General features: G+C 38.6%; 1 protein-coding gene across 1 annotated transcript in view; it reads right to left on the bottom strand.

The window, feature by feature from the left end:
* mapk1.S (mitogen-activated protein kinase 1 S homeolog) overlaps positions 1-18,240 on the bottom strand; it is a 37,683-nt gene extending 19,443 nt beyond the window's left edge. Inside the window, 3 exon segments of the mRNA NM_001090079.1 lie at positions 1,039-1,228; positions 1,377-1,559; positions 17,936-18,240. Coding sequence (NP_001083548.1) covers positions 1,039-1,228; positions 1,377-1,559; positions 17,936-18,063 — 501 coding nt within the window. The 5' untranslated portion in view covers positions 18,064-18,240.
* Between the last annotated feature and the right edge of the window lie 6,959 nt (positions 18,241-25,199).

Here is a 25,199-nt window from a genome sequence, read left to right as displayed (position 1 = left end):
CTGTGCTGCTGTCACTTACTGAGCTTAGGGACCCACTCACAATATACAGTACACATAGAATAGAAATGTCACAATATAACTAGTATAGGTAAATCTAAAAACAACTGGACATGCTGAGTAATCAATGAAGACGTTTCACTACTCATCCGAGCAGCTTCTTCAGTTTAACTGACTGGTGTGGGAAATTCTCGGCATAAACTCTTCCACTAATCCAATCACAATGGCCCATTAAAGGAATGGTAACAACAAAAAATGAAAGTGTCAAAATAATTAAAATATAATGTTCTGCTGTGCTGCACTGGTATAACTGGTGTATTTGCTTTAGAAACACAACTATACTTTATATAAACAAGCTGCTGTGTAGCCATGGGGGTCATTCAAAGCTGAAAAAAGAGGCACAGGATACAGAACAGATAACAGATGAGCTGTGTAGTATACAATGGGATTCTTCAGAATTTATCAGTTATCTACTGTGTATCCTGTGCTTGAATCTGCCTCGTGACTACACAACAGCATTTTTATATAAACTATAGTATTGTTTCTGAAGCAAACACACCAGTTTTACAAGTGCATGGCAAAAGTATTAGGGATGCGCCAAATCCAGGAATTGGTTCGGGATTCGGCCTTTTCCAGCAGGATTCGGATTCGGCCAAATCCTTCTGCCCGGCCTAACAGAATCCGAATTTGCATATGCAAATTAGGGGCAGGGAGGGAAATCACGTGACTTTTTATCACAAAACAAGTAAAAAAAATTCCCCCTTCCCACCCTAATTTGTATATGCAATTTAGGATTCTGATTTGGTTCGGTATTCAGCTGAATCCAAAACAGTGGATTCAGTGCATCCCTAAAAAGTATATTTTTATTACTTTAAGACACTTTCATTTTTTGGTGTTATGGTTTCTTTAAAAAGTCCTGAGGCAGAGTTTAGGGAGAAAAAGTGAATTTCTCATGCAAGCAAGCAAGCTTCCTGTTGGAGTTCTCTTTTAATTACATTAACAATTATAAATACCCATATGTGCTGAAGACATTTTGCTCACCTTGAGATCACAGGTAGTGTTAAGCAGCAAATTTGAAGGCTTAAGATCACGATGTAGAACATTGGCTGAATGGATGTACTTTAATCCTCTCAGAATCTGGTACAAGAAATAGCAGATATGGTCATTGCTAAGATGCTGAGTCTTCAGGAGCTTATAGAGGTCTGTCTCCATGAGGTCCTGCACAATGTACCTGGATTGTTTAAGTTAAGGCAATAATAACGGACTGAGGAAAAACTAAAGAAAAACTATACAAGTTAAAGAAAAAAATACATTTTTCCTATAGATCTGCTTTTTAAAATAGGACTGTTAAACTCGTACAATTTCAATAGCAAGGATACACATCTTTCATCTGCTCAATGGTTGGAGCGCGAATAATGTCGTTTATCCCAATGATGTTTTCATGTTTAAAACGTAGCAAGATTTTGATCTCCCGCAATGTTCGCTGGCAGTATGTCTGATGCTCAAATGGGCTGATTTTCTTGATAGCAACTCGAACTTTGTTAACATTGTCATGGGCAGAACTGAAAAACAAAGCAACCACAATTAATCAGATTTATTAAGCACTGTTTCTAGTTATAGATGACCAGATGCACAGTGTCAGTTATGAAACAAACTAATAATGTGCAAATTTTTATTTTCAATGAATTTTGGCATTTTTATTTGCTGAATGCAAAATAAATGTATAAAATTTAATTCTAAAAGAGCACCAATAATCTAATAATGACAATCCATTATGTGCATATGAAGCATGGTAACTATATACGGTTAAAAAGAATATTAAACAAAACTTCCATTTATGGCAAAGCTAATTATGCAATGAAGTAGGCAAGTATGGAGTATGGTAAATAATCCAATTGCTCCTGAATTACTGTAGTTAAACCCAACAAGATGCCTTCTAAACTCACCTGCACCACACATGCTAGTTGCACAAAAGATATTTAGGACTACGGTACTTTTTTTCCCTAAAATATATCTTATTTAAGCTTTAATGTTCACAATGTATTTATTTACACAATAAAGGGTCACAAGGTCCTTGAAATCCCAAGATTTCAAAGATAATGTGAAGAAATGTATCAACTAATGTAGCAAAGTTCAGAACCTGCATCTGGATTACTGAGCTGCCAGACTGACACCAGGAACATTAAAGGATACATATAGGATAAATGAAAAAAAAAAAAAATTGTAGGCAATTGTAAATAATACTTGGGGGAATATTTATCAAATAATTAAGTTAGAGATCTCCACATTCTGCTAGAGTCAAATTCCGCCATTCAGCATTAATTGCTTTGGGATTTTATCAAAGGGTGAACTTTTACTTTCAACTATTGATAAATACTCTTTTAAAAATCCAATAGAAATGAATGGAGAGTGGCAGAATTTCACTCTAGAGGACTGTGGTGATCTCTAACTTCATTATTTGATAAATATACCCCTTGGTGTCTGTTTCACATTGGGCCAGAAGCACAGTAGAATGGGGACAGCCAATCATAGCCCTGCAGTCACACAAGCAAAGACAGGCTTTAAATGCCTAGCTGCGGATTGGTTCCTATCCTACCATGCCATATGCCACAACCAGATAAGTCAGCAGGCAAAAAGTAAAGAAATAGTAGAATTTTTGCAGAAATTTTCAATAAAGTAAAAAGAAAATTTTTAAAGCACATTTTATATCTGAAAGAGTAAAAGGCACTGGTACATTCTTTTCATCTATAATATGTCTCCATTAACAGTTGAAAAACAGAAATTCAGGCAACTGAAAACTAATCTTTATTTCTGGTGCACTAGATGAAACCAACTGAACTGAAAAAAAATGTGTTTTAGAGTTTAACAATCTAACACATTAATCAAAGCCTTTAAAGGTAATTATTATATTGTGAATTAAGTACCCCTACTGTACAATAAGGATATTATAAGTCAGAGGAGTTCCATGAACATATAAAAAGCATGAGGCCAAAGGCCCAGTGCTTTTATAAAGGTCATGGGACTCCAATGTCACTTCATATTTTCCAACATGGGGTACTTTAGTTTATTATAATACACAAATTTTAGTGAGTCATGTGACAGAAATTACATCACTAAGCTCTGTTTATAACTGATGACATAAGAGTAATTTATATAATTTACAGGATATTCATGGCTTTTGTGTACTATACTCTAATAAAACATTTCCCAACACAAGAAAATGTTTACAAAGTCCCGAGTATTGTATCTTGGTTTTTTAACCTTGTGCATCAGCAATTACAATCTCCTACTTGCATTTGTAATGTATATCTTATTGCATTTCACTGGCAAATTTCTATGGTTAACTGCTCTGTAATAACCATCAGGTATATCCTGACCCGGGACCGAGCTGGGGCCTGAACTGCAAGGCAGACTGCTGGCCTGGTGACGTGGGGCACCTCAGAGGAGACGGTGGGCCTAGTGGTGGACAAGATGGCGTCGCAACAGTAGATTGCAGCGGCCTCTCCGGATCACAAGGTGCCATCTCTTTTTTTGTGGTTTTTGTGCTTTTTTTAGTGTGCACGGTCTTGTTGTCCGGTACATCTATGTTGTGTGTAGCACCATGGTCCTAGAAGAACGTTGTTTCGTTTCACTCTGTACTGTACAAACGTATATGGATGAAATGACAAACTCACTCTTGACTTGACATTCTTTAAGTAATTTCCCCACAAGGGCCCTATTTTATTGAAACCTGTACGTGACCTCTTGGTTAAACAGTGCAGGCTTCTAATCAGATTTACAATTTGCCAGTTAAATAAATACATGGTAAAACACTAAACCTATGGGTTTAACAAAACATTTTTTTTATTGATTTAAAAGTGACTATTTCTGTGAATCAGATACTTTCAGTATATCAAATGTGTGGCATACTTAAGTTAAAAAGCAAAAAAAAAAAAAATGCTTAAAATGCTTATTTCCATAAATATCGCTACTTTCCTAAATTCTATTCTCTCATTTTCTTGACATGATGGCAGCTTAAATTGCCATAGCAACAAAGCTGTACTTCTTTGAAGGAATCAAAAAAATTGAGCTTCTTTGAAGGAATCAAAAAAATTGAGCTTTTTCTAATAAAGTGCTTTAGAAAATATTAAATACTTCATTAAAAACCCTCACAGGCATATCCTCATCGTAAGGTACATATTTAAAAAAAGAATTGCCTCAATTTTATTAACAAAAGATTAAAAACTCAAGTACAAGAATACCTTTTTTCTTCTATTTTTTCACCCATTGGAGTCTATCATGGCAAAACCTGGAGCAAAATTTTGCTCATCACTACTGACCAATGTTTCTGTTCAGTAGTGGTCAGTCTATATAGCAAGTCAGGGTGCCTGTGCTCTTTCATGGGGAAAGTAGCCCGACTTCCCCAAATTTCCATTTTAACTAAGGAGAGCAGGAAACCTTTTCACTCAGTGAGGCAACTTCTGGCGACTATAGAAAATGCATCGCCACATGTGCATTAGTGCAGGCGACTTTTCATTGTAGCCTATGGGAAAACACGCTGAGGCAGTTAGGGGAGATAGTCGCTCAGAAGACGAGGCGATTAGTCGACAGGCGCAAAAAAACTTAATGAAACCAATTTAAAACCTAAAACAAGCACTGGGCCATGCCCACACAGCACACCAACACATAGACAGACTTACTCCTCCTTACATCAGGAAGATGTGTGGGACCAGTGTCCCTAAAAAACATTAAACTAAAACCACAGGCATATGGTGGACAAGTGGTGGTGTTTTTAAGCTGTTAAAGTGGCAGGTGTGGCGGTCAAAACTTAGCCCAAGTAATTACAGCTAGCATAGGACCCCAAAACCCTCCCTTCCAATTCGATCCCCAGCAAGTTTCTACCTATCTACGTGGGAAGCGAGTGGGAGCTGGTCCCCTACCCTCCACCTATGCCGCCCGCTCTATGCGTTACTGAGGCTTCTGCAGGTATGCTCCTGAAGAGTCATGTTGAGAGGCATAATTGGTATCTGAACCCCATTTATCTTTCAGTGTAAGAACTAAACGCACTGTATTCTACAGTTTCTCTAATCTGCTCTTTAAAGGAACAGTAACGTCAAAAAATAAGTGTTTTAAAGTAATGAAAATATAATGTAGTGTTGCCCTGCACTGGTAAAACTGTGGTGTTTGCTTAAGAAACACTACTATTGTTAAAATAAATAAGCTGCTGTGTAGCAAGGGGGCAGCCATTCAAATGAGAAAAGGCTCAGGTTACACAGCAGATAGCAAATAAGCTCTGTCTAATGGTGTTATCCGTTATCCATTAGTTAACCTGTGCCATATAACAAGTTTTCAATTTCCGCCATTGCTCCACAGCAGCTTGTTTATATGAACTATAGTAGTGTTTCTGAAGCAAACAGATCAGTTTTACCAGTGCAGGGCAACACTACATGATATTTTCATTACCTTAAAACACTTACATTTTTTGGTGTTACTGGTTCATGAAACTAAGATTAACCTCTACCTGAATGATTGCAAGAAAGAAGTATGGAGAAGGTGTGAAACAGCTCATGATCCAAATCATACCACATCATCTGTAAAACATGGCGGAGGCAGTGTGATGGCTTGGGCGTTCATGGCTGCCAATGGCACTGGGACACTAGTGTTTATCCAAGATGTGACACAGGACAGAAGCGGCCGAATGAATTCAGAGGTGTTCAGAAACACTGCTCATATCCAGCTAAATGCAGCCAAATTGATTGGGAAGCATTTCATAATACAGACCCAAAACATACAGACAAAGCAACCCAGCAAAGAAGTAGAATATTCTTGAATGGCCAATTCAGTCACCTGATCTGAACCCAATTGAGCACGCATTTCACTTGTTGAAGACTAAACTTCCAACAGAAAGGCCCACAAACAAACAGCAACTGAAAGCCGCTGCAGTAAAGGCCTGGCAGAGCATTAAAGGAGGAAACCCAGAATCTGGTGATGTCCATGAGTTCAAGACTTCAGGCTGTCATTGCCAGCAAAGGGTTTTCAACCAAGTATTAGAAATGAACATTTTATTTTCAGTTTTTTAATTTGTCCAAATACTTGAGCCCCTGAAATGAAGTGATAGTGTTAAAAAAAAAAAGGCTTTAGTTTCTCTGATTTTTGTGCAATCTTTTTGTTCAACCCACTGAATTAAAGCTGAAAGTCTGCAGTTCAACTGCAGACTGAGTGGTTTCATTTAAAATTCATTGTGGTAATGTACAGAATAACTGTAAGTAGTGATGAGTGGGTCGGCCCAACAACCACTGGTCGGGCAAACCTCAGCACATCGCTTTCGGGTGTGTTTAGTCTGAGCTCTTCTGCCTTCATAGGTGTGCGCCCACCTATTTGTGTCGTTGGGTGAGGTGGCACGGGTCCATAAATAGAGGGGAGATGGCGGATACGGGTGGGCACAGGCCGAGATTTTCTCGAAACGCACATCACTACTAGCAAGAGCTAGACGCCACTAACATTAAAAATTAGCGATGCACCGAATCCAGGATTCGGCCTTTCAGCAGGATTCAGATTCAGCTGAATCCTTCTGCCCGGCCGAAACCAAATCCTCATTTGCATATGCAAATTAGTGGCAGGGAGGGAAATGTAGTGACTTTTTGTCAAAAAACAAGGAAGCTAAATTTTTTCCCCTTCCCACCCCTAATTTGCACATGCAAATTAGGATTTGGTTCGGCATACGGCCGAATCTCTCGCAACGGATTCGGGGGTTCCCTATTAAAAATTAAAGGGTTTGCATGCATTTAAAAAAAAAAAAACTGTCCCTCAGCACTGGTATAATTGTTAATTTATAGAAATAAGCTACTGTGCAGCAATGGGACTGTTATAGAAGTATTCATAAGGTCCATATCCGACTAACACAAAAAAGATACTGTAAGCTGTTCACTACTCAACCATATTTAAAAAAAAAAATACAAAAAAAAGCCTGGTGCCAACAAGAAACACTGAAACAAAATATTTTCTCTTTATGGTGTTACCAGCAGTGTGCAATCCAAAGAAGCTCTACGGAGCAGTTTTAGTGCAGACCTAAAGTTTTAGTTAAGTGTTCCAGTGTATTCTAAACATCACTTTCCAGCAGCACATTTACAATTTCTTGTGAGAAGTTTACAGTTGGAATAAAAGTATACATTTCTTTGGGCTACTAAATGGTGTTGTTTCAGAACAAAACTAAAGCTTAAAACCCCCCATTTAATAGTTTATTTTTAGGTTAAATTGTTAAGTTGATCTTTAAGTCAAGCAATTCATTTGAGATAATTATAGTTTAGACAAATACTACAGTCCTTACAATAACAGATATCTTTATACAAAGTTTGCTGGACTGATACACATTTTCTTAAAGGCAAAGAGCTCCAGATATTTCATGCTAGTGTTATGAGTAATCATTTTAAAATAAGATGGATTGTTCTAGGAGGCAAGATTTACACTGAAATGTACATGCACTATATTAATGGAAACAAAAGTTCAGTTCCAGGAAATATTGTATATACCACACCAGATATCAGTACACAAGGTCTAATTGTAATTCGTTTTTAAAGGGATTGTTATGATTTTATGATGTTTACACCTGCAAATTCACTCTACAATATAAAATGTAATTCCTGAACCAGCAAGTGTATTTTTTTTAGTTGTAATATTGGTGTGTATGCAGCCACCTCGGGTTATTTTGCCTGTGCTTTGAGAAAGTCAGCACTTTAGGATGGAACTGCTTTTTGGCAGGCTGTTATTTCTCCTACTCAATGTAATGGAATGTATTGCAGTAGGACCTGGATTTTACTATTGAGTGCTGTTCTTAGCTCTACCAGGCAGTTGTTATATTGTGTTAGGGAGCTGCTATCTGGTTACCTTTCCATTGTTCTGTTAGGTTGCTGGGGGGGGGGGGTGATATTACTCAAACTTGCAGCACAGCCGTAAAGAGTGTCTGAAGTTTATCAGAGCACAAGTCACATGACTGAGGGCTGCTGGAAAACTGAAAATATGTCGTCCCATGTCAGATTTCAGAATTAAATTAAAAAAAAAAAAACTGTTTGCTCTTTTGAGAAACGGATTTTCAGTCTGCTGGAGCACTAATATTAACGGATGCGTTTTGAGAATTTTTTTTGGACAGTATCCCTTTAAGAATTAGCATTTTACATTCTGACCATTTATGAGGGAAAAACTTGTTGGGAGGTTATAGGTGCCTTTTTAATATTCTCTGTGTCCCCCCCACACCTCCAATATATGCTATAAATGAATAAAAGATGCACACAAAATCAAAGCTTGACAAAAAGAAAATACGGCAAGAAACAAGACCAACATCCGTACAAAGAAATGACAGTCCCAGGCAGAGCATGATGAAAGTCAAATGTTAATGTTTAACCTTGTCAATAAATGGAACAAAATATGCAAGATCCCTTTTATTTGCATTGCCAGGATTCAAATGGTAGAAATGAGGGCTGGTAATTTCTTTGCAAGAAGAACGGCAAATGAGGCAATTCTGTACGATTTTCATTGGAGTAAAATAAACAGCTATTTGTTGACTTTTAACATTGTATTTGTTTTGCCCTAGGTTTGTGTTCACAATAAAGAAACTAAGAAAGCAGCCTTTAGTACTTCCAATGTCAGTTTTTAGTACTGGAAAAAATACACTAAATGAAAAACCATTTACAGTGTTTTCATATTGGCTATTTTATGCATTTTATGTGATTCAGTTATATAGAGACCTGCATTATTCAGGTGTACAGACTGTCTTTAAAGTGTTTTGTCCCCTACTGTTTGTGGTACCAATTGTCCAGGCAGCAAAATGATCAGAGAATGTTCAAGTGCTATTGCTGAAATGTCACACAAAAAAGTGTAATAAATTGTTCTATCACAGAAACCATGTTTATTTATAAGAAACGATATCCCTGATACAGGCCTCAAATATTTTGCAGAAACAGCCCTTATGTAAAATACTCCTTCATCTAAGCATTATGTCTTTAGTGAATTTGGCCAAATCAGTATCATCGCCTTTATGCTCTACTTTTAATTTACTTGGGCTTTGAGAGCCCCCATAACCCACTTGGTATTTAAAGGGATTCTGTCATGATTTTTATGGTGTTGTTTTTATTTCTAAATTACACAGTTTACACTGCAAAGAAAATCCCTCTACCATGTAAAGGGGTTGTTCACCTTCCAATGCTTTTTTCAGTTGAGTTGGTTTCAGATAAAGCACCAGAAATAAAATATTTTTTTTTCAATTACTTTCTATTTTCTATGTGTGACTGTTCTTCTAATATTGAAGTGTAAATCAGTTTTTTCACCTTTCTAATACACCTCTGCGAGGGGGTAGCCAACCACATAAACTGTTCTAAATGGATACATTTAGTTGATACATTTGTTATCATTGTCCCTGCTGAGCAGAATCCCTTGAGTTTAATTTAGGGCAAGGCCAGACGTGGTGTTTAAAAAAGAAACGCCGGGCATAAATACGCCACTGAAACCACACGCGGCCGTCAACATGCGTATTTCAGCACGTAGGTTTCTTTTCCCAACATGCTCTTCTCATTGAGAATTTGGACGCCATATTTTAAATACGCTGCGTATTTACGCAAAGTGTGGTTTCAAACGTGCAGATCCCATAGAGTCTATTGATTTGGTAGTTTCTTAATGTATTGGCGTTTCTGCTGAAAAACGCCAATACTGGTGTCCTGTGGCGAATTTCGGCTTGCAAGAGCCCTGTGTGAATTGCCATAGTGTGTTTTCCATTAGTTTCAGTGGTAGTGCAGTTTATGCATATGTACGCCTGGCGGAGCTTTTTTAAAAACGCAGCGTAAAAACACCACGTCTGGCCTTGCCCTAAAGGCAGTTGATAGAATTGATACAATAGTTGCCAAACACTCCAGAAAAAAACTCCTGAGAAATGCATCAACTAAATGTTGCAAAAGCATAACAGTTCAGAATCTGCATCTGAATTACTGAGCTGCCAGACTGAAACACTAGAGACTGGAACATAACACTTTAAAAATTTAGATTTTAGAAAAACGATAAAAAAAAAAAAAAATGGAAAGCAATTGAAAAAAAGTATTTCTGGAGAACAATCTCAAAATAACTGAAAAGAAAAAGTATTTGGAAGGTGAACAACCCCATTAACTGCTTTCTGACAGTTTTTCCTACTTAATGTAACTGAAGTAGTCACAGTGGAAGATGGATTTTTACTGTCGAGTGTTGTATATATCTGCCAGCAAACGGTTATCTCGCTACATACCCATTATTCTGCTGATAGGCTCCTGGGGGGAGTGCAGCAGTGCAGCAGTAAAGATTGACTGAAGTTTATCAGAGCACAAGTCACATGACTGGGGTCAGCTGGGAAACTAACAATATGTCTAGACCCATGTCAGATTTCAAATTAAATATAAAAAAATCTGTTTGGTCTTTTGAGAAATGGATTTCAGTGCAGAAGTCTACTGGAGCAGCAGTTTGAAATACAAAAAAACAAAACATGTTTTCCCATGACAGTATCCTTTTAAGCAGTCCTTCTGAATTGAGAAAGCCAGATGAAACATCTTCAAGAAAAACACAGCAAGTCCGGATTACTACAGTAGATAAGCGGAGTTAAGATGGCCATAAACCGACAGATATAGTTGTAAGAAAAAAAGTTTCCTTCGATTTTTGGACTGTATGTGGACTGGCAATTGGACAAGATTATGTTGGGTAACAATTATATCTTTGCATGAATTGCCTGATATAAAAGGGAGACTGTCACTACTATTTCCAGGACATAACTTTTATATCATTACTGTCAATTAATTGACAAAATATAGTCTGATTTGTTATTTTTCTTACTTTAACCCTACATTTTAAATCTGAATGGGTAGTTTTAAATTGTTGCATAAAACAAACGATCACTATCCTAATGATGATCGTCAGGTCTTATGGCATCAAAAATAGGTTGTTGGTTTTTCCAATATAAATGCTACAGTGGCGGAGAATCAGCCTGTGGGACCAATGCTTTGGTCAGAAAACATTTTCAAAAATGCAACCAAGCAACAGCCTAGAACTGGGGTAAATTGATAAGATCACCATATGGGGTTTACACTGACATGGTATGGTGGCTTCCAATTTTATGATGGAAGGCAAGGGGGGTTCACATGGGGGTTCAAACAGCATAAACTAAATGATAGCCAACACACAAAGCTTGCCAAAGTGCCCAAGTGATCCAGCTGTTTAGATTTTCAAAGATATCTGAACAAAAGCTGGCTGTTCTGCAGACAAAATATCTTTGACAGTATAATCTCATCACAGAAACTAGATATAGTCCTCCTGTACATAAATAGTTCTAATGATTTTCAGATATGTGTTGTCAACTGCCTTGGAGATTTGCCATGTGGCGCAGCACAACTATCAAAAACAAAACAGCACTAAATATTTGCAAGTACATGCAAAATGCAATGACTGTCATATAACCTTTAGAAACAGTACATAGCATGAGATCTTTATAGAACCATACAAATGTGTGCTGTTAAAAGCTGTTGCACAATAATTGTGTGATCCAATGTCTTCTAATTGCTGTACTTGCAAGGCATTGTGGGAATTTTCCTTAAAATCTGTTCTATATTTGCTACATTGCCCCAATATAGTATAAGTATAAAGGGCCTATACACAGCACTTCAATGACATTATACATCATGTGCACCAGTCCATGCCTCAGTGGGCATAAATAAAGGCATTTGTACCCAGAATATAACGAGGGGGACCAGAGGTGATAAAGGTTGTGGAAAAGTGGTGTGGATATCCTGTAATTGCAAGCAGATAGGCAAAAACAATAATTGAAGAAAATACCAGTACCTTAATTTCTTTAGATTACCCAATATATATTATTAGACAAATTATTATGGAAAGTAGCAAAAAAAAACGATGCCCTTTTAAAGAAGAAGGAAAGGCTAAAATAAAGTAAGCTTTATCAGAAAGGTCTATATAAATACACCAGTAAACTCTCAAAGTAATGCTGCTCAGAGTCCTCTGTCAAAAGAATCACATCATTTATGTCCTATTGTATATACATGGGCTTCGGTATCAGACTTTCTGTTTTCAGCATAAACCTCAAGAGCTAGGGCTTGAGCATGCTCAGTTTGCGTGCCTCTCCCCTTCCCTGCTGTAATCTAAGGTAAGAGCTATGAGTGAGGGAGAAACTTAGGCAGGAAGTGATGTCACACCAATCTATTATGGCAGCTGCTTTCCTAAACAAACAGAGAGCTTCTAGATCGGTTTACTCGGGTATGGTAAAGCATTCAACAGAAAATATATATATAAATATAGTGTTATAGCTTGCACTATTGTGGCTAATCTATTGGCAATATACTGCTTCGGTAGCGTTCCTCCTCCTTTAAGGATAAATAAGACGGGTCAGACAAATCTTGACGGCCTAGAACTGTCAGAGCCACCTGATCTAGTCCTACCTCCAAATTTCTACATCCTACTTTTGTGAAGTACAATTATGACAAAAGATGCTATGCCTTTTCCTATCACATGGGCAGATTTTCGGTGATCATCCAACTAATCATCCTGTTGGCAGAATGGATGCATACCATTAAGAGATTTCTAATAGTATGTTCAGGTAGTACAGTCAAGAATGACCAAATAGACAGCTGTATTGTCAGATGCATGGATCTTTTACAGTTATAGGGCTTGTTTAACTACTTGCTGTATGACAATAAAATTTGCTAATAAATCATGTAATCTGTAACCCTTTAAGATTTGTATAATCTAATGTTGTTAGTGGTAGTGTAAATCAATAAGCACAGAGTCTGTATCTAAATAGCACAAACATGTTTATAAAAAATACACAAAAAAATTATTCAATTCAATTATAGTTGAAATAAAGAAAAATACATTTGCAAGAGATGTATTTCTCTTGGAGAGAAAGTGAAAACAAAGATTTCAGAGCAATCCAAACAGATTGAGAAATTGTTTCCTTAATAAATTGTAAAGCATGCTGCAAAACCAGTGCAGACTTGACAATAAATTCCACAGATCTTGCAGGGCTCTTTAGTGAGATAATGATCTTATGTTTAAGATTAAATTGCATGTGCACACAGGAGAAAACACGGACAGTGTTCTAATAATCTAATAACATCTTAATTTTTTGGAGATGTAATACATTTTATAGTCCTAGATATACAGCTCTAATTACTAGGGGGTCTTTAAGGTAGAGTTTATGCTGCTTGCAGCAAAATGAGATTTCTAAATCGTTTGGCTTAGTACAGGTATGGGACCTGTTATCCAGAATGCTTGGGACCTGGAGTTTTCCAGATAATGGATCTTTCCATAATTTGGCTCTTCATACCTAGAAAATATCTACTAGAAAATCATGTAAATGTTAAAAAACTCCCAATAAACTGGTTTTGCTTCCAATAAGGTTTAATTCTACATTGGCCTTAATTAAGTACAAGGTACTAGTTTATTAGAGAGAGAGGTTTTTAAAAAAAAAAAAAAAAAAAAAAAATTGGATTATTTTATCATAACGAAGTCCAAGGGAGACAGCCTTTTCGTAATTCAGAACTTTCTGGATAACCCATACCTGTACAAGGAATACCTATTCAGACAGATATATAGTCTATTAGAAATCTCCATGCTATGGATTAATTCATGTGCATCCCTTTTTGGCTGCATTCTTGTAAAAGGAATAAAGTATAATAGGAGGGCAATAATGTGGACTGTGACCTTCCAGCACGAAACACTGGCAGCTTAGGCAAACCTTATATCACACCTAGATTTATAGCTTTTTGTAGCTGCCTCGTAATAGCCCAACAGAAAAATCATAAAAAACATATTCAGCATAAAATAAGGAGTGCCTACTATTTTCTCTGACATAAACCTAAAAACTGAAAAGTTTAACCAGTAACATCTTCACAGATGGCAAAGGAAATAAAACAAGAAATATAAATTTCATTGAAATATGTTACATTGGAACATAGGTAAAATAAAAACAAAGATACATTAACCACCTCAGACCCTTCTACAAACAGTTTAAAGAAAAAAGTCTGTGCAAGTAGAAAAGTGGATGAGTTGAAGAAACTTTTAAATGATGTGTGTCAAAATAACATTGGTGGAAACATTGGTGTATATTGCTTCTTTAAGATTTAGATCAGGACCTTTTTTTAACTGTCCCGAGTAGACATATTTATGTCTGTCTTTTACTCTGTATGCAAGTCTGCGGTAATGGAAAGACATGTTCTAGTTTGGTCTGCAAACTCAGCACTTTGATTACTGAGAGAAAGGTAGTAGATTAAAATCATGGAACACTTACTATTAAAAGAAGAAATAAATCCCCCTGCAGCTGTACTTGCATAGAAGCCTGTACCCTTCACCCCACACCCCTTTGTTTAATGCTCTTTTTTTGTTGGCATGCTGTACAAATACGTGTTGGTATCTGTACTTGCCAATTATTTCTCGGTTATAGGTGTGGTTCCAAATTCTGGAAATAAATCTGTTTTGGCCTAAGTACACCATCAAATATCATAGAGGACCAGTAATGACAGCAGCTTATTGGCCTATGCTTAGGACCTTCCCAAAGGATTACCCAACCAGAAAATTAGAAATTTCTGCTTGGCAAGGGCATAAATTGACAGGCTGATGTTTCTCTCCTAACAGGTCTGCAATCATGGGACTCAGCTGAGCATCAGGACAATAGCAACAATTTAAAATGTTTTGTCACATCATGCGTGTGCCAGTACCCTTAAAATATATATTCATAAGTTGTACTCAAAAGTAGAAAAAAAATACAAAAATTTTATTAAATCTTGCTTTTTAGAAATGGTGCAGGATTTAAATGGTTTAACTAGATACTGTGTACATTTATCAACATTTCCTTTTTTATTGCCCAGAGAAATTGACTTTAAAAAAAAAAAAAGAAATCTGTCCATAGGTTATGACTAGCGATGAGCTAAATTTATTGCAGTGTTTTGCCGCAAAGATGATTAGTTATAACAGCTTCCAGAATTTTAGGACTGGTTTTGTGTATACAAAAATGATGAAACATAAAACAGCTAGAATAAACATGACAAACAAAATCTAAATAAATGCTGTTACAACAATACAATTTCAAGTCAACACTGAACAAGACATCTCATAATTGTTCCCCTCTGTAAATAAATTTACATATTAACATATTAAGAACAGTGTCAAGCCTTTCCTGCTTAACATTTTAGATACTAACATCTCAGAGTATAGCAATTCACATTTTTTGCACACTAATGTGGTTCTGTGCAGCTCACTATTATTTAAGGGACAAGTAAAGGCTGTTTGTAGAGGACACATTTTGTAAAGTACCCAACTTGGTATTCCTCTTTGGAGTGGCATTTAAATCAAATATAAGCACTGCCCATAATAAAAGTGGTAGTGACTGAGGTCACTGTGAGGAGCCTTAAATATGACACACCTCACTACATTAAAGCCTCTCTCTTATCCTTCAATATATCACTTTTCATTAAAAAAAATTGGGGCTTGATTTGTCTTCTGTTAGTTTGTTAATCTTAAAAAAAAAAAAAAAAAAAAGTGATTAGATAAATATGGGCAAAGACATACCAATTATATCTTTGTCTACATGGCCCATCATGGAGATAAGGAAGAGGAGATCAATGATGCTCTAACTTCTTCCTAGTATTCCAAACTTTCTTGAGCTTTGCCAAGACTCTAAAGGTAATTTTCCAGAAACACAGTAAGTTGTAGGTAGCCAATCACAGCTCTACCTTTACAAAGGACAAGATAAACTGCTTGACTACTAGCCACCCACCTCTAGCTTGGGTTTGACTGGCAACCTACATGGCAAAATGCAGAGTATTTCCAAGGATGCTAGTAAATGTTTGGGAATATTTTTATTACCGCAGTAAGAAAGACACATTGTAAATTGCAGATCCCCTCGTAAATGACCGACACCTTACATAGATTGATATTTTTTTGTTGGTCATTTGACCTATGAGCTGAATGTTGTATATATAGCAGAGAACACCACAGCTTCATTGTAATCAGCTTGAAAAAGGAACTAAAATGTTCTGAAAGCTTGCTATGATTATATTAGTTAGCCAATAAAGGTATCACCTTTATACCTTTGTTATTTTTTATTTCAAAAGGGTTGCCCTGTAACATTTTTACTGGCTAACACGGTACAGCAACTTTACCTGCAATTACAGTGCAATGACAAATTTGTTCTTGTACTCTTTAATAATTCATTGATCAACCACTATAAAAGTAGCTATAGATTGCCACATAATTGGCATGAGACGTACTTTCCTGTAGGCTTTAAAACCTTTCAGCCATTTGCATCTGTTATTCAAACTTCTAGACACTTTTTATGCACAATACAGCTTTGTGAACTTACTATAACAAAATTTAAATCACCCATGTACCAAGGATGCATAGCTGGCCTAATATACATGGTTAGCTGGACTAAAAGCAACCAGAAAGCATCATATTTCCTTCCATTGTGTTTATTGGGCCGCGGGTCTAAATATGTTGCGCATCATTTGGCTGCACAATTATGTCCAAACTGCATTTAGGCTCCCAGATGAACGACTTAATTCAAAACCAATGTGGAGGAGGGCAATGCTCCCCCACAAAATACAACTGTACCACCATCGTTACCAGACTTTAACAGGGAAAAGAACTGCGATTTGATGATATTATGCAATGCCATTCTGAAACTCTTCCTACTCGGAATGCAGGTTGAGAATTCAACTATATTGCTCTATGTATGGCCAAACAACACTGGGCTATTAAACTGAAAACGAATGGCTCATATTAAAGTCACGTATGGCTTGTGTTGCACATGATATAGAAGTCAGACTTGGTTGATGAAGGGGGAAACAATTCCTATTTTAAAAGTTCTTGCCACTAAGCAAGTAGCAATAAATACATTTAAAACGTTAAAAGACTAGCCATCCAATGAGCTAGTAGAAAACTAAACTATGCGCTGCTTGCAGTCGGCAGAGCATTTTTCCTAAGCTCTGGTGAGACGGCAAAAATAGGAGGTCCTGCCTTAAGGAAGAAAACGGCACAAATGAGCGATGATAAATTGGCTTTTTAACTTTACTTCTTGGCCTCAGCTTTTGGGCATGTTTCACATAGCAAAACAATTAATATCAAAAGATATATGTTCCCAAGGCTTTTCAATAGTAAAAATAGATTATTTATTCAGATTCAAATTAAAAATTGGATACATACTGACCCCACATGGCCCACCTTACGCGTTTTGTACGCTCCGGCACTTAGTCATAGGTGTCTCATCAAAAGTGGACTCCCGATTGAATACGAATGGTTTCACATAGGACTAAGAACAAACCTCAAACCCCTAACACTTTACAAATACGCCCACAACATGCCCATATAGAATTATTGCATGCAAGTATAACATGGCCTCCAATCTATTCTCCAGCAATTCTTCTGTCAGTGGATATGAGACTTGCAAGTTCAACGCCTGATACATTGGCTATTTAAAAGACAGTTACAGGTTGCATGGTGGGTTTAAGTCTACCCCTAAAGCCCTTTTCAGACTGATCTAGCTTGACATTTGTTCTCATAAACCAGAGGAAAGACTGGAAGGCACCACAACACTGCAGCTGTGGGGGGAACCAGCTGCATTTAGGGGGAGAGAGCGAGCAATAATATGGTGGAAATCAATGCATGCAGTGTGATTAAAGGCTAGGAGGGGATTGCTTAATGCAAGTGCAAGGCAATAATGAATGATGGAAAGCAATAGAAGCTAATATAATGATTGATTATGGAGTTATAAAGGGCAGAGCTGGCAGCAAGCTGTCCCTGGCAGTTCAAGGCTTGGCAGTGTGTGGGGAGGTGGCTGCACAAGCTGGAGAGGGCCGGATATATCCCAACATGCTGCGGCCTGAAGGAGGGGAAAGCCATTAGGAGGAATAGGAAAGAGAGACGCCCGTGCCCTCCATGCACTCACCACACCATGCCGTACGCTCCCTCGCCGATATAAGCCAGATTGATGTATCGAGGGCCTACGTCGAACGCCTGGCCCCGCACCATCTCCGGACCCCCGCCGGGGTTAGACGCAGCTCCTGCCGCTGCCATGTTTTGCTTTATTAAATGCGGTGGGGAGAGTTTCTCCGGAGCTGCTGCGGCGGCGATTACACGGCTCGTTCCGTCTGCGCCTCCGTGGGTGTGGCCGTCTCTCTGGTGGGGAGCGAGAACGCGGATGACGAGGCGGCGCCCCAGGCTCGCTGCACTGGCTCAGTCGTTGCTTGTGTTAGACGCTGACGCCTTCCCGCCCGCTGTGTGTGTGTGTGTGGGGAGGAACGACGGGCAGGGCCTTGGAGAGGCGCAACTCCCCTCTCGCTTTGCTGCAGTGGGCGTGGACTCGTCCTGCTCTGGTTTTTTTTTTTTTTATCTTCTTAGCTAAACGCTCTGTTTTGATTTACAGCCCCTCGGTTACTGATTTATTCCAGCGTTAGAAACTCGTCGATTATCCTGGAGGTTGCTGGGAAGTGTAGTCCACCAGAAGCTGGGGGAGGGGAACTCAACTACAGATCTGAAGTCTTTGGACACTTTTCGCTGGCGCTTCCTGACTAGACTGTACGCATTGATCGGCGGCTGGAGCGGCTTTTCTGCTGTTGATTGGACAGGTCTTTGCTGCCATGGGATCTGCATTATTATATAGTAGATAATGTACCCCCTACTGTCATTTATATAGTGAATAAAGTACCCCCTTTTGTAAAATATAAGGATATTGTAAGTTACCGAGGAGTTTCATGACCATATAAAAAATTTTTTTATACAGGTCATGGAACTCCGAGGTAACTTCTAATATCCTCATATTTTACAACTGGGGGTATTTTATTTATTATAATACACAAATTTCAATGAGTCGTGACAGAAATGACATCAGAAATCACCGTTTATTACTAATGACATCAGAACTCACCGTTTATAAGGATATAATTTACAAGATATTCATGGCTTTTGTGTATTATATAGTGAATAAAGTACCCCCTTTTGTAAAATATAAGGATATTATAAGTTACCGAGGAGTTTCATGACCATATAAAAACACGAGGCCAAAGGCCGAGTGTTTTTATACAGGTCATGGAACTCAGAGTTAACTTCTAATATCCTCATATTTTGCAACTGGGGGTACTTTATTTATTATAATACACACGTTTCAGTGAGTCATGTGACAGAAATGACATCAGAACTCACTGTTTATAACTGATGACATCAGAACTCACCGTTTATACGGATATAAAAGATATTCATGGCTTTTGTGTATTATATATGTATAATACACAAAAGCCATGAATATCCTGTAAATTATATCCTTATAAACGGTGACTAGTGATGTCATCAGTTATAAACGGTGAGTAGTGATGTAATTTCTGTCACATGACTTACTAAAATTTGTGTATTATAATTAATAAAGTACCCCCAGTTGTAAAATATGAGGATATTATAAGTTACCTCGGAGTTCCATGACCTGTATAAAAACACTCGGCCTTCGGCCTCGTGTTTTTATATGGTCATGAAACTCCTCGGTAACTTATAATATCCTTATATTTTACAAGAGGGGGTACTTTATTCACTATATAATCTTCAGGGTTAGCTGTGCTTTTATAATTGGCAAGTAATACCAGAACGTGGGGCTTTAAGTTATATACAATAAAACAAAAAACCATAAATCTGTAATAATAATAATGACAGTCCTGTTTCCACACAAGAAAAGATTGCGATCTCGTAGGCCTGTAAGGAGTCTGTTATCTCACTACTGGTTATGTACAAAAGCCATTGTTGTTAGATTTCAGGGGTGGCCAGAGTATACAGACATTGGATCTTTGTTTAGCAAATGTATTGTGTCCAGGTCTCCCACCTCCAGGTACCACAGAAAGCCTTGTTGCAGTTCCATGAGAGAAACAGATTATTTGTATTAAAGGGGTGGTTCACCTTTAACGTAACTTTTATTATGTTATAGAACGGCCACTTCTAAGCAACTTTTCAATTGGTTTTCATTATTTTTTTAATAGTTTTATAGATATTTGCCTTTTTCTTCTGACTCTTTGCAGCTTTCAAATGGGCGTCGCTGACTCCCTTCTAAAAAACAAATGTATTGTTATTGTTACTTTTTATTACTGATCCTTCTATTCAGGCCTCTCCTATTCATATTCCAGTCTCTTATTCAAATCAATGCATGGTTGCCAGGGTAATTTGGACCCTAGTTACAAGATTACTTAAAGGAGAACTAAACCCCCAGCAATGTTAATTCCCCACTGGCCCCCCTCCATTGACCCCTCTTCCTGCCTCTCCCCTGAGCAGTCTTACCCCAGAATTTTGTCCCCTTTTGAAATAGTGACCGTACATGCAGAGTGAGCACAGTGGAGCTCACGGGCGCCATCATCTTCTCTTTGGCAATCTTTGTGTCTTCTACCTTCCCTCCTCGTCTCAGCGCATGCACAGTTGTCGCAAACCGGAAGATTGCTCAAACTGCGCATGCACCATTACGCCTCTCACTTCACCAGGGCCAGATTTACATAGAGGGCGCCCCCTGTCCCCTCCCCTTTATTCGTGCAAATTTTCATCATCAATGGGGAAATTTAAAAAATGGTTGTATCTCCAGCGCTTTTCCAGTGTTTTTGAACCAATGTGGGTGTGGTTGGGCAGCTTGCCGCCCCCTAAAATCCTACCGCCCTAGGCCCGTGCCTAGGTGGCCTTTCCACAAATCCGGGCCTGCACTTCACGAAAATTGCCTAAGAGAAGAAGATGGCACCCGTGTTCTCCGCTGCGCTCACTCTGCATGCACGGTCACTATTTCAAGAGGGGACAGATTTCTGGGGTAAGACTGCACAGAGGGGAGGCAGGGAGGGGGGCCAGTGGGTGGTTTAGTTCTCCTTTAAGATGCAAATTGAAGAGCTGCTGAATAAAAAGCTAAATAACTCAAAAAACACAAATAATAAAAAATGAAAACCAATTGCAAATTATCTTAGAATATCACTCTACATCATACTAAAAGTTATCTCAAAGGTGAACAACCCCTTTAAAAACCAGAGGCAGACTGGCCTGCTGGGATACCTGGGAAACTCCCTGTGGCTCCAGTGCCCCCTGATATTCCCACTAACATGATGGCAAAGGAACCTCCAGGGTTCCCCTGTGTCAATAGATGCACTTGTGCAAGATGGAGAACAGGAGGCTGGACAGACACATTGGCACCAAGCTCAACTATAAGGGCTATTCCACACGGGGAGATAGCCACGCGTTTGCGGTCGCGGCGACAAAGCGCAGCGCCAGTCGCCGCGACCGGCGCAGGCGACAGTTTTGTATGGGCGCCTATGTAAAAACGCCTGTGCTAACCACACGAGGCGATGCGCTTTTCAACAGTCGCCTGAAAAAGCCTGGCGAGGCATTTTCAGGCGACTGTTGAAAAGCGCATCGCCTCGTGTGGTTAGCACAGGCGTTTTTACATAGGCGCCCATACAAAACTGTCGCCTGCGCCGGTCGCGGCGACTGGCGCGGCGCTTTGTCGCCGCGACCGCAAACGCGTGGCTATCTCCCCGTGTGGAATAGCCCTAAGAAACTACAAGAAGCATCTTTAGAAGCATGTTTTGTGGAATTTCACTTACCAGAGACCACTTGAGATAAAAAAAAAGATAGTTTATTTGACACGAGCTCTGTGGATTCTGAACTCACAAAGAGCCAAAGCCAAGGAATCACAAAGTTTTATAGACTTGGGAGCTTATGACATAAGAACCTTTGGGCGTAAAAGAACGTTACCGATGGGAGAGCATAGAGATATCTCTTTACACCACAGAAAAACAAAGAATTGCTCAAATAATAATCAGATGGCTCTTTCTCAAGGTCAACGTACTAATTACCAGGACTAGCATGAGAACAGAATTCATCCAAGTCAGGGGGGGGCTCCTGGGGGAATCTGCATACACAGAATTTTATTCTCACTCACATGTACTGTACATGCAGTCAATACTACTGCTTCCATTTTTCCATGACTGCAGTCACAGTTTTAAACAATCTCTATAAATGATGCCAAGAAAATATTTGCTTTAACATTCTATATAAATTGGATAGCAGTTTCATTATATGAAAACAAAGTCGAAAAGGTTTTTTTTTTGTTTTTTTTTTAAACATGGGAAAATCTTACTGATATCAATCCACATGAAACATATGATTCAGACTTGCATCTAAACAACAGAATGGTACATAGGAAACCTATAGGCTATACACGTGTAGATTTAAGATGACAATTTTAGTCCTTTAGACTGAATCGGCAGGTTATCTCAGGGCCGGAACTAGGGGTAGGCAGAAGAGGCACCTGCCTAGGGCGCAACACTACAGGGGCGCTGTGCAGGTACCTGTCTTCTGCCCACCCCAGTTTGTAATCGATCCCATCTGCTGCTCTGCCCTGCCACTTTCCCCTCCCTGTTTGACTTCGCAGCAGTCCTCCACTCTGCCGATATCCCCTCCCTGTGCAATGCTCTCCCCAATACGACCCTCCCCTCTGCCTTCCCTTGACCTCATGGCATGCATGTTCCCATTCGCGCATGCGTTCCCGTTTGCACACACGGTCCATACAGGCGGAGTAAGTTGGCCTGGCCAGGTTGCCTAGGGTGCCCAGTCGGCTTGGCCAAGCCCTGGGTTATCTGCCCACATATGGGACCCTCCGATAGGGCTACCTAACTGATATTTGTACAAAAATCAGCCAGATGTTGTTCAGACAGGTTTTATTTTTATGTCAGATATATTATGTCAACACCTGGCAGTCGCTATTCTGGTCATTTTAATCCATTCATTTGGATTAGCCCCATATAACCCACCGTTGGTGGGCATATTGGGGAAAATATCTGCCTGTTTGGCGACCTTGCTTAACAAGCAGATCTTATAATGTATGGCCACCTTTAGGGCTTTAGGGAACCTTTAGACAGATATTAAAACCAGCAAAACAAAAATACATTGTTGAGCAGTTGAATGTAAATACTTACTGAGAACCACATACACAGAGACCAAAACATTCCTTTTGTTAGTTTGTTAAAAATGTTACATATGATATGAAAAATAAAAATATGAAAATGTATTTCCCTATTACAGGAAAACGTAATGTCTAAGAATGAATAATGCATTGTGTACCTACAAGTAGATGTAACATGATATCTGCATGTATGTTACCAATATTGATACACGGAAATGAGATTTTAACATACGTAAATGTCAATAAAAATAGTAATAGTAATTTAAAAAAATCTAAAATGAATTATACATTTATTTGAGGAATTCTGCTTGTCTTGGAACTATTTACTTTAGGCTCGCATACAAAATGAAGCATCAACACTCCCAAATACAGCCCAACTTCCCCATAGCTGGTCTGAAAAATCAGAGTAGTGCAGCAAACTTGGCCAATCAATAGAGCTAGTCTGGTCCCGCTCATGCTCCTGGTTGACAATCAATGCCAGAGTGGCAGGGCCATAAAGTGAAATGACCACAGCAGTCGCCAACCATACTGTGTTACTCTGCCTTTAGGTGGCTTGCATTATTAGGCCAGTGGCCTTCAGTACTATGGTTTTGCCAAATGAGTGAAACAGGGCCCCATTTAAAACAAAACAGTTGTCTATATAAACTCATACAGTCAGGAAGTATGCAATCTGTTGGAATTCAGCAGAATTCTCTGCTGTTTTGGTTCTTCTGAAGTGTCCAGAGTGCCGATTTCAACCCCTCCCCCAGCACTGAGCACCAGTGCGAAGTCTTGGGTAGAGGTTCTGAGTGCCTGTAAGTATTTTACAACTATCTGACCCTCGCCCCACTATAAATTAAACCTTAGAAAGAAAGAAAACGCTTACAAGTATTGTGTGATATTTAATATCAGATATACATTATGCATATACATTTTAAAGCAAGTATCTGAGTAACTGTTCAGCAACGAAAGCCTTACCAACCAGCACCAAATTCAGTGCTGCTTTAAAACGTGTTCGTTTTTCCTTGAAAACCAGCAATATTAGCATCTGTATGTATTGTATAACAATGTGGCTCCACTATATAATGTGTTAACAAAAAATAATTTGCCATTTTTCGAATTCAACTAAAGTCTGTATTCCTTCTTCTCTACAGCACACAGTACTGTTAATATCACGTTGCACTTTGTCCTCAGCAGCTAAAAGTTGGAAGAGGACATAGATAACATCAATTCACAGTTTGCTTTGTAAGAGGTGGGGCAAATGTTTCTGTACAGTGCACGGAAGGGTGAAAACTGTGTTGAGCAGCATTATGGGCAGCAAAATCAAGTATGAGGCTATTTCTTCTCCACTTAGAGATGGGACAGTTTCCTGTTGTGCATCACTCTATTAGGTAAACTGGAAGTGGAAAGTGTTCAGAAAAACAAATTCCCCTCAGTCAGATGGAGTCAGTCAAGGTACTTAAAGATAGGTCTTTTCCATCCCAGATATAAAAGCCTTGATGCTGCTATGCATTCACTTAACACTAGTTCCATATGCAAATATATCTAGGTTACAGTGTCCCTTTAGGGGTTCAGGGTAGATTTGAAATGGTTAAATACTGTACATAGGGATTATTTATTAACATTGGAGAAATATGTAACATGTCTATTCGGGCCAACAGGGTTAACATCCAGCTAGTATACTAGAGCATGGGTTATACGGGACTATCACTTAAAGGATAAGTACACCTTAAAAATAAGTGAATGTAAAATTGATGAGGGTGCTATTCTAAGCACTCTTGCAATGTACATTCATTATTTATTTTTTTTCAATTCCAAGATATTAAAAGATTCATGTACTGTTAACATCAGTGAATTCTGTTGCAACAGCGCCACCTGCTGCCCATTTTCTGACCAGTCTGACCATCAAGTAGTCAAGGAAGCTGTCAGGAGAAAGAAAAAGGCTGCTCTGATGTTTTTCTGCTCAGGAAAACAATTCTAAATCTCTCTCAGATCTTTCCAAACCAGAAAAATATCAGATCTTTCTTTCTCCTGACAACCTCCTTGACTACTCAGTAGTCAGAGTGGTCATAAAATGACCAGCAGGTGGCGATGTTGTAGCAAAATTCATTCATATTAACAGTACATGTAACCTTTAATATCTTGGAATTAAAAATAAATAAATAATGAATGTACATTGCAAAAGTACTTAGAATAGCACCCTCGTCAATTTTACATCCACTTATTTTTAAGGTTTACTTATCTTTTAAGGCAGGGCCTTCGC

Source organism: Xenopus laevis, chromosome 1S (genome assembly GCF_017654675.1).
Source record: "Xenopus laevis strain J_2021 chromosome 1S, Xenopus_laevis_v10.1, whole genome shotgun sequence".
In the NCBI taxonomy this organism is placed as follows: domain Eukaryota; kingdom Metazoa; phylum Chordata; class Amphibia; order Anura; family Pipidae; genus Xenopus; species Xenopus laevis.
This window is presented reverse-complemented; position numbering and strand designations above follow the sequence as displayed.